This window comes from Pelmatolapia mariae, linkage group LG3_W, assembly GCF_036321145.2.
Source record: "Pelmatolapia mariae isolate MD_Pm_ZW linkage group LG3_W, Pm_UMD_F_2, whole genome shotgun sequence".
Classification (NCBI taxonomy): Eukaryota; Metazoa; Chordata; class Actinopteri; order Cichliformes; family Cichlidae; genus Pelmatolapia; species Pelmatolapia mariae.
This window is the reverse complement of record NC_086229.1, coordinates 48,877,392-48,892,725: the sequence shown is the minus strand read 5'-3', so window position 1 is coordinate 48,892,725 and position 15,334 is coordinate 48,877,392. Positions and strand designations below refer to the sequence as shown.

At 43.1% G+C, this 15,334-nt stretch overlaps 4 protein-coding genes across 4 annotated transcripts in view; 2 read left to right on the top strand and 2 right to left on the bottom strand.

Moving 5' to 3' along the window:
- The window catches only part of LOC134624543 (histone H2AX-like), a 50,068-nt gene extending 37,409 nt beyond the window's left edge, over positions 1-12,659 (top strand). Inside the window, exon 2 of the mRNA XM_063469542.1 lies at positions 12,257-12,659. Within this exon, the coding sequence (XP_063325612.1) occupies positions 12,257-12,659 (403 nt within the window). The remainder of the gene's footprint in view (positions 1-12,256) is intronic.
- LOC134624547 (uncharacterized) lies at positions 201-500 on the top strand (the record flags this gene model as incomplete). The annotated part of the gene is made up of 1 exon (XM_063469547.1): positions 201-500. A coding segment is annotated over one exon (300 nt), but the record flags the coding sequence as incomplete, so codon positions are not given.
- LOC134624544 (histone H3) lies at positions 11,505-11,944 on the bottom strand. Its single transcript, XM_063469543.1, has one exon. The coding sequence runs from the start codon at positions 11,925-11,927 to the stop codon at positions 11,517-11,519; it is 411 nt and encodes a 136-aa protein (XP_063325613.1). The 5' UTR covers positions 11,928-11,944; the 3' UTR covers positions 11,505-11,516.
- Positions 12,660-14,592: 1,933 nt separating the features above from the next.
- On the bottom strand, positions 14,593-15,228 carry LOC134616759 (histone H1-like). Its single transcript, XM_063461749.1, has one exon. The coding sequence runs from the start codon at positions 15,226-15,228 to the stop codon at positions 14,593-14,595; it is 636 nt and encodes a 211-aa protein (XP_063317819.1).
- Between the last annotated feature and the right edge of the window lie 106 nt (positions 15,229-15,334).

Below are 15,334 nucleotides of genomic sequence, written 5' to 3'. Positions count from 1 at the left end.
ATAAGTAGTTCCATAGTATGTAAAAATATTGTAGCAGACTTGAGGAGGAAAACTATAGATATGAAACTATGTAATGCCTTGCCGTGGGAGCTTTTATCCTTGTAAAATGTAAAATATAACGTGAATAACTTGTGTATGGGTTTATATTGTGGGTATTTGTAATTGTAAAAATTTGATATTTTAAAAAAAAAAAAAAAAAAAGCAAGGGTGGCAAAGGATTGGGTAAAGGAGGCGCTAAGCGTCACCGTAAAGTTCTCCGTGATAACATCCAGGGCATCACCAAACCCGCTATCCGCCGTCTGGCTCGCCGTGGCGGAGTGAAGCGTATCTCCGGTCTGATCTACGAGGAGACCCGCAGTGTGCTGAAGGTGTTCCTGGAGAACGTCATCCGTGATGCCGTCACCTACACTGAGCACGCCAAGAGGAAGACTGTAACCGCCATGGATGTGGTGTACGCTCTGAAGAGACAGGGCCGCACTCTTTACGGCTTCGGCGGTTAAACTCATTCACCCTAATCCATCAAACGGCTCTTTTAAGAGCCACACACTTCACTTTAAGGGCTCTGTTCTGCGGTCTTCTTGTAGGTGGGTTTTTTTCGTAAGTTTTAGTGCAAGTACTTTAAGGAACAAACAATGAGCTAATGTTTGTGTTCTTACTACAGATTTCCGGTTTCACAGCGAGTTTATAAAAAGAAAAGTCTGGGTAATAACTGTACAATTTAAGTCAATCAGATTTTTATTCATGTAGTGAAAAGGCTACATTTGCTGCACACTCTGATAAACTAACAGGGCTGGCCCACTTCAGTTCTAGTGTGAACAAGGGTTTGAGTTTCATTACTTAAAGCAAGTGTACTCTCAGAGGTTGTGAGTGGCTCTTACAAGATCCGTTACTTGGTTGAGGACAGTGGCTGGATTTTATTTAGCTTTCTCAGTGTTCTTGGCCTGGATGTTGGGCAGCACACTACCCTGAGCGATCGTCACTCAGCCCAGCAGCTTGTTCAGCTCTTCGTCGTTGCGAAGAGCTGAACAGAATCAGAATACTTTACTGATCCCTAGGAGGAATTTTTCATTAGTGCTCCATTATAAACAAACATTAACAAAGACAGACTACACTAAGAATAGCTCTGTGTGTGTGTGTGTGTGTGTGTGTGTGTGTGTGTGTGTGTGTGTGTGTGTGTGTGAAAAAGAACATGTGCAAGAAGGGTGTAGCTGTTGCAGTAAACAGTGTGTTAAGTGGATGTGTTGTACAGGGAGATGGCCACAGGCAGGAATGATTTCCTGTGTCGTTCAGTAGTCTTTCACTAAATGTGCTCCTGTGACTGACCAGCATGTCATGGAGTGGGTGGGAGGTGTTATCCAACATTGTCTTTATCTTGGACAACATCCGCCTCTCCGACACAACCTTGAGGGAGTCTAGCTCCATCCCCACAACATTACTGGCCTTACGAATCAGTTTATCGAGTCTGTTGGCATCTGCGACCCTCAGCCTGCTCCCCCAGCATGCAACAGCATAGAGGATCACACTGATCACAACAGACTCATAGAAAATCCTGAGCATTTTCTGGCAGATGTTGAAGGACCTCAGTCGCCTAGAAAAATAGACGCGACTCTGGCCCTATGGGCTCAAAATGTGGTCATAAATATTTTGTACTTGTAAATCAGTTTTGTACTTGCAAATCAGGATTTGTATGTGTAAAAAGAGAGTGAGTGTGTGTGTGTGTGTGTGTGTGTGTGTGTGTGTGTGTGTGTGTGTGTGTGTGTGTGTAAAAAAAGATTTGTGTGTGGACTTAGCCAAAAAAAAAAACCCCTTCAAGTTACAAGTACGAATTTTGACCCTATTTTTCTTCCTTTCATCTGATTGGTCAATGTCATGTCAATCACAAATGTAATAATCCAATCAGAGAACAGATGGGTTTGGCTGTCGGAGGGGCACTTTTTTGAACTCCAGGTCCTTGAAGGGTAATACAGTTTGAAGCTGGAGGATCTCTATATAAATATCCAATAGCAGCTAGGTCCGCTAAACGGCTCCGTCGGGTAGCGGTTTATTCGACTTTGCTCGTTCAAAGAAGAAACTGTAACCATGAGTGGAAGAGGCAAGGGTGGAGGTTATTAGTAGTTATGTAATCATGCCCCGTATGCCCCATTATCGTTTGCTTCTAATTTCAGCAATTTATGGGTGAGACTGAAGTACATCGGAAACGGGGATCCCCCGACCCGTGATTATGTTGCTGAAGAGCTGTTATTACAAACATCATGGCTAAATGTGCAAGACATATACTCTCTCATCGCTCTGCCCAGTAAACGGGACTTTGAGCTGTGTTTCACCCAAGAGGCGCTGTTACGTCGCTTCTTAGAGATCTCTCGTTCCAACGCATCGCACCTGAAATGGAAAGACTGGCAGGTGGAGTCTTCTGTCCAGGTAGAGGTAGTGACTCTTGTTGTTAAATTCTGGACTGGAAGGATTCCAGACCAAGATATCGAGCTATATCTTAAAAGGTACTGCGAGATTCTTCAACCCCCAGTCAAGCCAGTGGATAAATTCGGCCTCTGGTATGGAGTACGAAAATACAAAGTTCGGATACGTAGAGATGAAGCTGGACATATAATTTCCATCCCTAATTCCATCTTGTTGGGCCCCTACAATGGTAGGATTATTTATCCTGGCCAAACGGTAAGGTGTTTCATCTGCCAAGATCAAGACCACCAGGCGAGAGAATGCCCCACAGTTAAATGTTGGAAATGTGGTGAGTTGGGCCACAAGGCTAAAAGTTGTCAAAATGCAAGTGAATGCTCCCTCTGTGGTGTGAAAGGGCACACTTTCTTTAAATGCCCTAAGTCCTTGGTGAACATACTTAAATCTTCCCAACAACCTCGACCTCCAGACACTTTGGATTTCCCTTCTTTGGAGGATCCTTCTCAAGTAATGGATGCCCCTGTGAATGCCCAGAAGAGAGAGGCTCCCCCCTCTCCTCTTCTTCCTCCTCCCCCTACGTCAGTCTCATTGTCACCCTCGGTTCCGCTTGGACTAGACAACCCACAAGTGGATGATCAGGATAACCAACCTAGCCCTATTCAAGATGAGTTACCATCCCCACTGCCTCAGTTAAGCGAAAATAGTGACGTGAGTAATGAAGAGCTGGATGGCAACCTGGTCATAGAGACATCTGATGGCGAGGATAAGAGCAATAGTGAAGACGAGGAAATTGACAGTGAGCAGACATCTGATGACAACGGTGATAGCGAGGACCTTGGATCCTTCCCTCTCACAGAGACGGCGTCTTTGGCTTTTGCTGCGCTGCCTGAAGAAACGAAAGGAAAATGGAAGACCTTCTTTAGTGGAAGTCACCCGGCCCTCGATGAGCTTGTCAACGAGGATATGAGAGGAGGCAGAAAAAGGAGTGTCTCGACGACGTCTTATAGCAGAGATAAGAGAAAAGACGATCGATCCAGCCCTCCGCAAGGTAATGTTGAGTCTACAATGTTCCCTCTCTCTACCGAAGAACCTCCTACAACATAAAGATGAGAACACTTAAAATAATAACATGGAATGTTAGAGGGTTACAATCAGAAAGACTAAGAAAGAAGAAAGTGCTTTTTCTGCAAAAACTGGACTATGATATATTGTGTTTACAAGAATTAAGATTGAAAACCAATGAAGATATTGAAGAGCTGAATAAATTATGGGGTCCAAACCACTCAGTAATCTCAATAGGGGAAGATAGTGCGGATGGGGTGGGCTTTTTCTTTAAAAACACTCATATGACTATCATAAAGAAAAGAGATATAATACCTGGACGGCTTTTACTTGTGGATTGCCCTTATGGTGGTCAAAAGTTCCGGTTAATTAATGTATATACCGCACCCGAAAGAACAAAGAAAATGCAATTGTTAAAGAAAATGAGACATTTGTTTAATACTGTTTTATGTGGGGATTTTAATATGGTTACGGAAGAGAATGATAGGATTGCTAGCACGACATTCAAAGAGTCCAGGGAAGGCAAACTACTGACACAAATATGTAAAGACGCATCTCTTAGGGATTTATATAGGATCTTAAATCCTCAGACAACTCACTTCACAAGGGTTGACTCGTCCTCTAAAACTAGAATAGATAGAATTTATATATCTCCAGAAATGTCAGCTTTAAGATATAATGATTTCGTAACTGAGTTCTCTGATCATAAGGTAGTCAGAGCAACGATTTTGTGTGGCACTGACCCCCCTTCCACTTATTGGAAATTAAATACGAGCTGCCTAAGTAACGAGGCACTTGTTTTGGAATTAAAGGGAGAAATTAAGAAAGTTTTACAACTTAAAATACTTACAACATCTAATATACAATTGTGGGAGATATTGAAAGAACGGATGAGAAACTTTTTCAAATTTAAGTGTAGAGAAATAAATTATGCGAAAAATATAAAGTATGATGAACAAGTAAATCAATATATTTATTTGAAGAATAAAAAATTTAGAAACGAGGATGAAGAGAACCAGATCGAAGAACTCAAAATTAGTATTGAAAAAGTAAATAATGAAATATTATTTAATATACAAAAATCTATGGGAGGTGATATAAATGGAAATAAAGACTATATGATCAGAGCTAACCAAAAGAAACGTAATAACGATTTTATTTCCTCTATAAGAGATGTTGGAGGAAACTCCTTTGTTAATGAAGTAGATAAAAGACGAGTTATCAGAAGACTATGTTCCCAAATGTTTTCTCCGTTATCTACAAAAACAAGTGCAGTAGAATCCCTGTTAAGTAAAATAGAGCCCCTTGACTCCATCCAATATAACTCACTTTTAGGAAATATTACTAAAGATGAGGTAGAATGTGTGGTCAGTCAGTTAAATATGAACAAAACCCCTGGTTTAGATGGGCTTCTGTCTGAATTTTATAAAATAGTAGTGAATGAAATATCTGAATTTTTAGCCACTGTTTTTAACGAAGGCATGCATAAGGGAACATTGGGTGACTCTTTTTACAATGGAGTAATGTGTTTGCTATTTAAGAAAGGGGAAAGAGATGATATAAATAATTATAGACAATTAACAATAACGAATGTCGATTATAAGATATTTGCTAAAATAAAAGAGTAAAGTTCTCCGTGATAACATCCAGGGTATCACCAAACCCGCTATCCGCCGTCTGGTCTAATCTATGAGGAGACCCGCGGTGTGCTGAAGGTGTTTCTGGAGAACGTCATCCGTGACGCCGTCACCTACACTGAGCACGCCAAGAGGAAGACTGTGACCGCCATGGATGTGGTTTATGCTCTGAAGAGGCAGGGCCGCACTCTTTACGGCTTCGGCGGTTAAACTCATTCGTCCCAATCCATTCAACGGCTCTTTTAAGAGCCACTCACATCACTGTAAGGGCTCTGTTCTGCAATCTTGTTTTTATCATGATTTGGAGGAATGTCCTGAAAATGGTAGTAAAACACCAGCCAGTGTCTCCCCACCAACTTCTGAGGGAGTATGTTGTAACTTCACGAACAATTGCCGACTGAGACTCCCAACATAGTATATTGACTCTGTTTTGCTACAGGCTGTAAGGTTCAGGTGTTTGTAATGCGTGCTCTTCTTCACAAAATTACAACTAGTGATGTGCGATACCACTGATTTCCTTTCCGATCCGATACCAAGTAAAATTCAGGGTGGTATCAACGATACTGATCTGATACCGATACTCTGCACAAACGTAATGTTTCATTGTATTTCATAATACAATATATAATTGTATTATGTAATTGTAATAATATGATAATATAGCTTAATGATTACAGGACATCAAACTATTTGTTCTCATTGCTTAATAGTACAGAATTATCATATAGAAATAAAACCTGAAGTTGAAGCGCTGTTTGAACACATTGCCTCCCTGCAGCACTAAAGGACTCCCCTCTCCTCCTCTTCAGTTCGCCTCAACATAAGCTCGTCATATTCTGTGATATGATTTACTCTGAGGTGTTTGACAAGGTTAGTGATGTTGCCACAACCATACATGCCAACCCTCCCGATTTTCCCGGGAGAATCCCGAATTTCAGTGCCCCTCCCGGAAATCTCCCGGAGCCACCATTCTCCCCAATTTCTCCCGATTTTCCACCCGGACAACAAAATTAAAAAAAACATATCCCAGATTGGCCCAGCCAATTCCAGTTTCCAACAATGGCTACTACTACTGCAGCTACTTAGTTTTAATATTACTCTTATTTCTCTTTCTGGGTCGCAAAATAAACTTTTAACATATTTTCAGGTGAGAATGTAGCTGTGTAAACTTCAAATATCTGAGCCGACCGACACATCGTTTTCAAACCCCAGCGGTCTTTCGCTACTCGGGTTAAACATGATATTTAAGTCACTTTGATAACTTAAAAATGCTATTGTTTGGCTTTTTCAGTGTTTTATTTGTTCGTGAGTAAATCGGTTTGGCTGAGATTAAAGTTATTAGATTAGATTAAATTAAATGTAACTTTATTAATCCCTCGGGAGGGTTCCTCCGGGGTTTTCACATAGCTGAATAAACGTCAAACAGAAAATGATTAAACAGAAGTGTGAGACGGTCGAGAGTTTACGCCAGCACCCGGTTATATTTCAGATAGCAAGGAGCAGACAGCAGAGTTTCACTCCACCGAGGGAGCTCGTGACGTACTACCCGGCTTTCTTTAGACCGCAAAGGCCGGGTCCTCAGGTGGAAGCAGCCTCTGAATATGGACACCCCGCGGTTTCCAGGCCGGCCAATAATAACGGTGACATTTAACGTATTTTATCTGATAAATAAACCCTGTAAAATGTATTTATCACCCCCCTCCCCCCAACAGCCCCTTTGAATGTCTCCCTAGTATTCAATTCAATTCAATTCAATTTTTCAATTTTTCAATTCAATTTTATTCATATAGCGCCAAATCACAACAAAAGTTGCCTCAAGGCGCTTCATAAAAGTATGGCCACAACACCTCACTCTTGGAGCACTTTTTTGCCACATGTATCGCAAACCACGTCTCAGCTGTTTGTGGAGGTAAAATACATTCGCACATAACTCCAATTATGCTCAGCCATTGTTGTGAATGCGCACGCCAAGGGGCTGCCAGACATTTATACGGCCGTATTTCGCACATGACTATGAAAGGCGGAAGATGAAGTAGTTCCTTTGAATGTAGACAATCCGAATGATATAGTTTCTTTCCACTGTGTTCCTGTTAATGATAAACTACAAATTTACTCTAAATTACTAAAATATCGATATTTTAATGTGAGAATCGATTCTAGAACATAAATGATTGGTATCGGAGGAATCGATATTTCAGGATCGATCCGCACATCACTAATTACAACTGACAGAGCCACAAGCTGAACTTCAGAGGTTACAGACCTATTCAATACCACTGTTCAATTAAACTCACCTATACAAGGAGTGTGAACAGTCATAGACCAAACAATAGATTTCACTGATTTATCAGTTTATTTGTAAATGTCTTCCTGCCAGAAATACGCTTGAAGCAGAAGTGCTTATGTAGTAGGTTTTTTTTTTTTTTTTTTTTTTTTTTTTTTAAGATAACCAACCCACCTTTGATCTAGTAAAGGGTGGACATGAGTGGATGAAGCCCTATGAAGCTTTTGAAACCTCTTCCTGATGTGTGCATGAAATATCATTTTCACCAATCATATCAATGTAACAATTGATGTGTGATCTTCCTTTCTGAAAGGCTCACTCAGTCTCACAATCATTGACATAACCTTCATACAAGCAACATTATCAAAGATATGTTTTAGTACACAGATTTCATGCACTTGAAATGCAACATGTCTCTTTAGAACTGCAAACAAAGTATCAAAGGCAAATGTAAATGCTCTGTGATGAAATGACCCACATCGTAAAACAAGAAGTTTTGCCAGGTTGTCTACGTTGACGTGCTTCCAGGTAAAAAAAAAAAGCTTCTTTGAAGGAGCAGATCAGAATTACAGAAAATACACCACACACAAAGTGTGTTTGCATGTAGCACACAGCTGTGGCTCGCTGTCGGTCTAAATGAATCTCAGACCTAAATGAGAGTTTGTAGTGATTTATAATTATAAGTCTGAGCCTCTTTAATCTACTCAGCTGTCTTGTTTTTAAGTTTTAGTGCAAGTACTTTAAAGAACAAACAATGAGAATGTCTATGCTCTTACTACACAGATTTCTGTTTTTACAGCAAGTTTATAAAAAGAAAGGTCTGGGTAATAACTGTACAATTTAAGTCAAAGTCAGATTTCTATTCATGTAGTAAAGCAGCTACCGTATTTTCACGACCATAAGGCGCACTTTAAAGTCTTAGATATTCTTCAAAAAGTACGGCGCGCCCTATAGTGCAGTGCGCCCTGTGTTGTAATGAGGACGTAGTAGAGAACACCATGAGAACGCTAAAGGGTGAAGTGTGGGCGTTGACTGTAGCGGTATATACGATCGTACATACCTGTATAAAAGAACAGGTATGTGCGTTATATGCAGAACATCGTTGTTTTAACAACCCTGAAAATGGCAAAGAGACACGCTTACGAAGCACAGTTTAAACTGAAGGCCATCAGCTACGCGGGGGAACATGGAAATCGAGCAGCCGCGAGAGAATTTAAGATTAATGAATCGATGGTTCGCAAGTGGAGGAAGCTGAAAAACGAGCTGCAGCAGGTCAAGAAAACACAGCTGAGTTTCCGCGGACATAAGGCGAGGTGGCCCGAGTTGGAGGAAAGACTCGAGCGGTGGATCATCGAGCAAAGAACGAGCGGGAGAAGCGTTTCGACGGTCACCATTCGGCTAAAAGCAGTTTCACTAGCTGAAGAAATGAAAATTGAACATTTCCAAGGAGGCCCGTCTTGGTGCTTTCGTTTTATGAAACGGTGCCATTTTTCCATCCGGACCAGGACTACGGTAGCGCAGCAACTTCCAGCGGATTATAATGAAAAGCTGGCCATCTTCCGCTCCTACTGCAGCAAACACATCGGCGACAAAAACATCCAGCCCAGCCACATCACAAACATGGACGAGGTGCCGCTCACTTTCGACATCCCGGTGAGTCACACTGTGGAGAAGAAGGGGACCAGCACGGTAGCGATACGCACAACGGGGTATGAAAAGTCTTCTTTTACTGTTGTGCTAGTAAAGTGAAACTAAAACTAGTGAAACAAATGAACTGTGAGCTTGCTGTCATTCCGGGAGGCCTGACAAAGGAACTCCAACCGCTGGACATCGGTGTGAACCGCCCGTTCAAAGTAAGGCTGCGAGCGGCGTGGGAGCGATGGATAACCGATGGAGACCACAGTTTCACCAAGAGTGGAAGGCAGCGCCGGGCGAGTTACGCCACAATTTGCGAATGGATTGTAAATGCTTGGGCTAACATGTCTGCTGGCACTGTTGTTCGAGCTTTCGCAAAAGCCGGCATCATTTCCGAGGAGCCGCATGGCACGGAAAGTGACTCTGACAGTGAAGAAAGTGAAAGTGAAAGTGAACCTGGAATGTTTGATGGAGATTGTGTGTTGTTGATGACGACGATTACCAGTAATAGAAATGTGAGTACCAAACTCAGGTTTACTCCCGCTTTATTTTTAAGCGGGAGTAAACCTGAGCATACGGTACTTGTATGCGCCCTATAACCCAGTGCGCCTTATGCGTGTGTTCAATACAGTAATGGCACACATAACTGTGACTGCGCCTTTTAGTACAGTGCGTCTTATGGTCGTGAAAATACGGTAAATGTGTTGCACACACTGATAAACTAACAGGGCTGGCCCACTTCAGTTCTAGTGTGAACATGAGTTTGACACCTATGGATTAAAGATTTAGTTTAATTACTTTAAGCAAGTGTACTCTCAGATTTTGTGAGTGGCTCTTAAAAGAGCTGTTAGTTGGTTGAGGACAGTGGCTGGGTGTTATTTAGCTTTCTCAGTCTGCTTGGCCTGGATGTTGGGCAGCACACCACCTTGAGCGATTGCCACTTGGCTCAGCAGCTTGTTCAGCTCTTCGTCGTTGCGGACGGCCAGCTGCAGGTGGCGGGGGATGATCCTGGCAAGGGCGTAGATTTGGTTTTGGCATTGCTGGGGACGGATGATTCAACCACCGAACCCTGCCCTGTTTTTGTCTTTGCTTCTTGATAAAAAGTGGAGAAATATACTTGCCTACATATGCTATTCTACATGCTTTCAAACCATTTAAAATTAAAATTCATAGTTTTATATGTGAATTATATAATGTTAAATTACTATTAAACAAATGACTGACTAAAGTATTTTAGGCTTTAGTTTACTTCAGCCATATTCCATATAAATCAGGTATCATACAAAAATAAAAATAGCTTCAAATACATTCATGACAATAAAAGAATATGACTTTAAGGACTTAACAACATTACTTCACTTATAGTACACCAACATCTCTAACACATTAGCACTAAGGGAACACTGAATGACCTGGTGGTTTTTGTCCATAAAATTACTCATCTAAGATTACCACAAAGTAAAAGATCTCTCAGCAAAATTACGCAACATTTTAGGCACACTATTGCCCCGATTTCGTCTTGTGAGAGCACTGAAGCTTCTTTCAGCCTCAGCAGAGGATACTGGGATGACTAAAAGCTGCCTGACAATTGTCAGGATAATAAATACTAGTTAATCTATAGCACCAAATCATCAGTCAGTCACCTGTGACCTCGCCTCTTCACCTCTGTCACCTGATAAATAACAGTGAGACATTCCAAATACGTGCAGTCACACATGTGCTTCAAATACAGTAATGAACCAACAAGTCATCATCCAATTTCACCTGTGATCTTGTGTCACCATTACTCTCTGAGCTTTGTGTTGGTTCTTCTGTCACCTGACAAATAGGACATACATGACAATAAGAATAAAATGTGTAGCTGCTTCAGTGTTTCTGTCAATTTGTGCAGATCTTGATACTGGTCTCAAAAATGAACCCTATGAATATGTCAGTACCATTAGGATGAAATTGTGTCACCAACATGTTAACGTTAGACATCATTTTAACAAGCCTCTGTAAACTAATGTTAACATGTTAGGCTTACTGTCATGTCTATAGTCTATTGTATTTTATAGCACATTTAAACAATAGGAGTCTACGCTGGGTACTTCAGAGCACTTGGTCTATCATACTGTCTAGTGCAAAGCACTGAAATGTGATGAGCTTTAGAAAATAATACGTGAATAAGTAAAGGAGGGAGACATTTTAGCATACAACAATTCATGCTAAAAATGAATGAATGAAGCAGTTTTGTAACAGAAGCCAGTGAATTCCATGCTGATGCCAACTGTAGTTTCTAGAATACAAAGAGCATGAAGATTGAAGTGTGAGTGAGTATGAGATTGATATATTATAGTATATTAATACTAATAACACTACTACCACCACCACCACCACCACCACCACCAATAATACTAACAACAACAATAATAATAAAGGAGCGAGCTCTTGGTGTGAGTGAGTTGGCTCTGAAAAGAGCCGTTGTTTGTAGGAGAGCGTATAGCTTAAGCTCTCTCTCCGCGGATGCGGCGAGCCAGCTGGATGTCTTTGGGCATGATGGTGACCCTTTTGGCGTGGATGGCGCACAGGTTGGTGTCCTCGAAGAGTCCGACCAGGTAAGCCTCGCTGGCCTCCTGCAGAGCCATGACAGCAGAGCTCTGGAAGCGCAGGTCGGTCTTGAAGTCCTGAGCGATCTCGCGGACCAGGCGCTGGAAGGGCAGCTTGCGGATGAGCAGCTCGGTGGATTTCTGGTAACGGCGGATCTCGCGCAGAGCCACGGTACCGGGCCTATAACGGTGAGGCTTCTTGACGCCTCCGGTGGCCGGGGCGCTCTTACGAGCGGCCTTGGTGGCCAGCTGCTTCCTGGGGGCTTTACCGCCAGTAGACTTGCGAGCGGTCTGCTTGGTTCTTGCCATTCTTTCTCGCTTTTCTTTCCCTGTGATAAGAGCAGAAAATGTAGCAAACGAAGGAGACTCGCTGCTCTTAAAGTGTGTGACTGGCTGTGACGCGGTGCCGCTCCGGCTCGTGATTGGTGACGGCCTCCACGTGGTGCTCAGCAACGTTCAGAGGAGCACCGCCCCGCCTCGGTGTGTGCCGCTCATTGGAGAAAAGTGCATTCATGTTGCGCGCTGCCGCAAGCCTCTCTGCGATTGGTGCGTGACGAAGCTGCGCGCGCTCTGCGGAAATATAAGCGAGGCTTTGAGCTGATCGGACCACATTTTCTCTTAGTGTCGATACTACGAAGAAAAAAACTTGTGAAAATGAGTGGTCGCGGAAAGACCGGAGGCAAAGCCAGAGCTAAGGCTAAGACCCGCTCATCCCGTGCCGGGCTTCAGTTCCCCGTGGGTCGTGTCCACAGACTGCTGCGCAAAGGCAACTATGCGGAGCGTGTGGGAGCCGGCGCCCCCGTTTACCTGGCAGCTGTGCTCGAGTACCTGACCGCTGAGATCCTGGAGCTGGCTGGCAACGCAGCCCGCGACAACAAGAAGACTCGTATCATCCCACGTCACCTGCAGCTGGCTGTGCGCAACGACGAGGAGCTCAACAAGCTTCTGGGGGGAGTCACCATCGCTCAGGGTGGTGTGCTGCCCAACATCCAGGCTGTGCTGCTGCCCAAGAAGACCGAGAAGCCCGTCAAGGCCAAGTAAACGCAAAGCGCTCGGCTTCACCAACAACAAAGGCTCTTTTAAGAGCCACACACTTCTCTCTGAGCAGACTTCCTTCTTACTGTTACTGTGTTTTTTATCAACTTGTGTACTGGGAAATGTAGCTTATGCACCTTAATTTATTTTAAAATGTACATTTGCTCATGTTTCTCACAGTGAGAGACTCAAATGCACCTTCAAAAAATACTATTATTAACTCTCAAGGTAGGTGTGTGTGTGTGTGTGTGTGTGTGTGTGTGTGTGTGTGTGTGTCAGTCACAAGACCAGAATAGAGCCTAAAATTCAGGTCTTAGTATAAAGTCCAAAACCAAAGCAAACAGCTCTGTCTCCTGCTGTGCGGTTAAGGCTCGTGCCTTGTTCAACCTCATTGCTCATCTTACTAATTTATAATAAATAGGATATCACTAATTCTTAGCTTCATAACTATGACTGTAGACATGCATCATGGTTCACTCGCTTGATAATTAAAGCAGTTTCTAAGCTCATGGACAAAGACAACATGTGGTTCATGACACATGTGGCAAGATCACAAACCTTGTCAAACACAATAGGAAATCATAACAGAACGTGAGGTGGAGAGGGACAGGTGGACTTCTTTGGTACAGAGGGAGGAAAATGTGGAGCTGTTTGCAACATATTCAGCACTGCTGCTGAATTTGGGACATTTTGCAAAGTCACTTACATCTACTCTTAGGTTTCTGTGTCTATTGTAAGTAGAATAAAACAACGATTACAATAGAATGTCTTTAGGTTTGCTTAGATAATAGGGGGCAGCTGGAGATCAGAAGAACAGGAAATGATTCACAAGTGTGAGTTTGGTTAGAATGACTTTGTCAACCCCTGTTTTAAAGACAATAGTGGATTTGTGTTGTCAAAGCATTTCATGTGACCTTAAAACTCTGAAGAATGAGATAAAGTTGCTGAACCCTGACCTCTGACGTGCCAAATCACTTGGTTCAGCTATAAACTTTGGTGTGTAACTGTATAGTGTGAAAAATGTATTGACAGTGCGGGTCTCCCTGTCATAAAATGAGTAAAAGCTGCCTCAGCCAGGAAAAGGAAGCCACAGTTACTAGCCTGAGAAGAGGAGCCCCCCACACTGAACAATAGAATTAGTAGAAAACTACAGAGGAGGGTGACACAGGGCAGCCCCAGACTCTTCTCCTCCAGCTGGGATATCCAAAGAATCGGTGAGGTCAAGAAGTAAACTCAAGACTATATTTTGAAATAACTGATTTGTTGAAATGTACACAAATCAAAATGGTTATGAAATGAGTAATGAAATAAATACATGGTGAAATAAATAGCAGTACAGGCTCAGCTTGGAGTAAAATGTGTGTCCTTGAAATCACAATATCAATTCAACTGGTCTAGATTTAGTCAGGTAAGGTTGTAGATTACAGCATTTCACGTGGATTATATTGGCTAGGCATCATTAAAATATACAGTGTACTTCCACTGAAACAGCCAGTGTAGGCTTTCAAAAAATCAAAATAGAACTCAATATTTCATACATGAATAATAACATGCATCTATGAATGTATTGTGTTGTTTAATAGAATATTTTAAAATGTAGGTGATAACCTTTAACAGTTTATTTCTTGTATGATAATGTTTCACAGTAAAAGAAGTGGTGTGATGTGTTGTATTACGAAGGTATGATTGTAAATATTGAGTTGACAATATTTCTATTGTTCTTTTTCTGGAGTTGCAGACTTGTGAAGACAGCACTAATGTGCACCATGATACTAATACAAGTTGTAAATGTAATGAGAGAAATGGGGGAGTGTGTGCTTTAACAAGAAGGACATTATTGTGAATGATAGAGTGGTGAGTGAGTGTGAGGAAGGAGCTCTTGTGTGTTGCTGTGGTGGCTCTGAGAAGAGCCGTTGTTGAGTGTGAGAGAGGTGGCAGCTCACTTCTTCTTGGCTGCTGTGGCCGCCTTCTTGACTTTGGGCTTGGCGGCCTTCTTGGCGGGGGACTTCTTTGGTGCGGGAGCCTTCTTGAGCACCTTCTTGGGGCTCTTTGCCGCCTTCTTGGGGCTTTTGGGCGCTTTCTTGGCCGCCGCTGCGGGCTTCTTGGCCTTCTTGGGCGACTTCTTAGCGGCTGCGGGCTTCTTGGCTTTGGCCGCTGCCTTCTTGGGCGACTTCTTAGCAGCTGCAGCCGGTTTCTTGGCTTTGGCCGCGGCGGGCTTCTTGGCTTTAGGAGCGACTTTCTTTGCGGGCTTCTTGGCTTTGCTGTCAGTAGTATTCTTGTTCATCTTGAAGGATCCGGAGGCGCCGGTGCCCTTGGTCTGCACCAGAGTGCCCTTCGCCACCAGGCTCTTGATGGCGGTCTTGACGCGGGCCTTGTTCTTGTCCACATCGTAGCCTCCGGCAGCCAGAGCCTTCTTGAGAGCGGCTGCGGACACGCCGCTGCGCTCCTTGGAAGCGGCCACGGCTTTCACAATCAGCTCGCCCACGCTGGGGCCGACCTTCTTGGGCTTGGAAGTCGTCTTCTTCTTGGCCGCTTTGGCCGGGGCGGCAGCAGGTGCGGGAGCTTCCTCGGACATTTTCCTCTTTCGCGTCTGATCGAGAGTCAAAGAGATTCACGGTACAGTGATGGCAAGTCGGAAGCGCCACGCTGCACTTAAACGCACCATGAGAACCGTGGAGAGT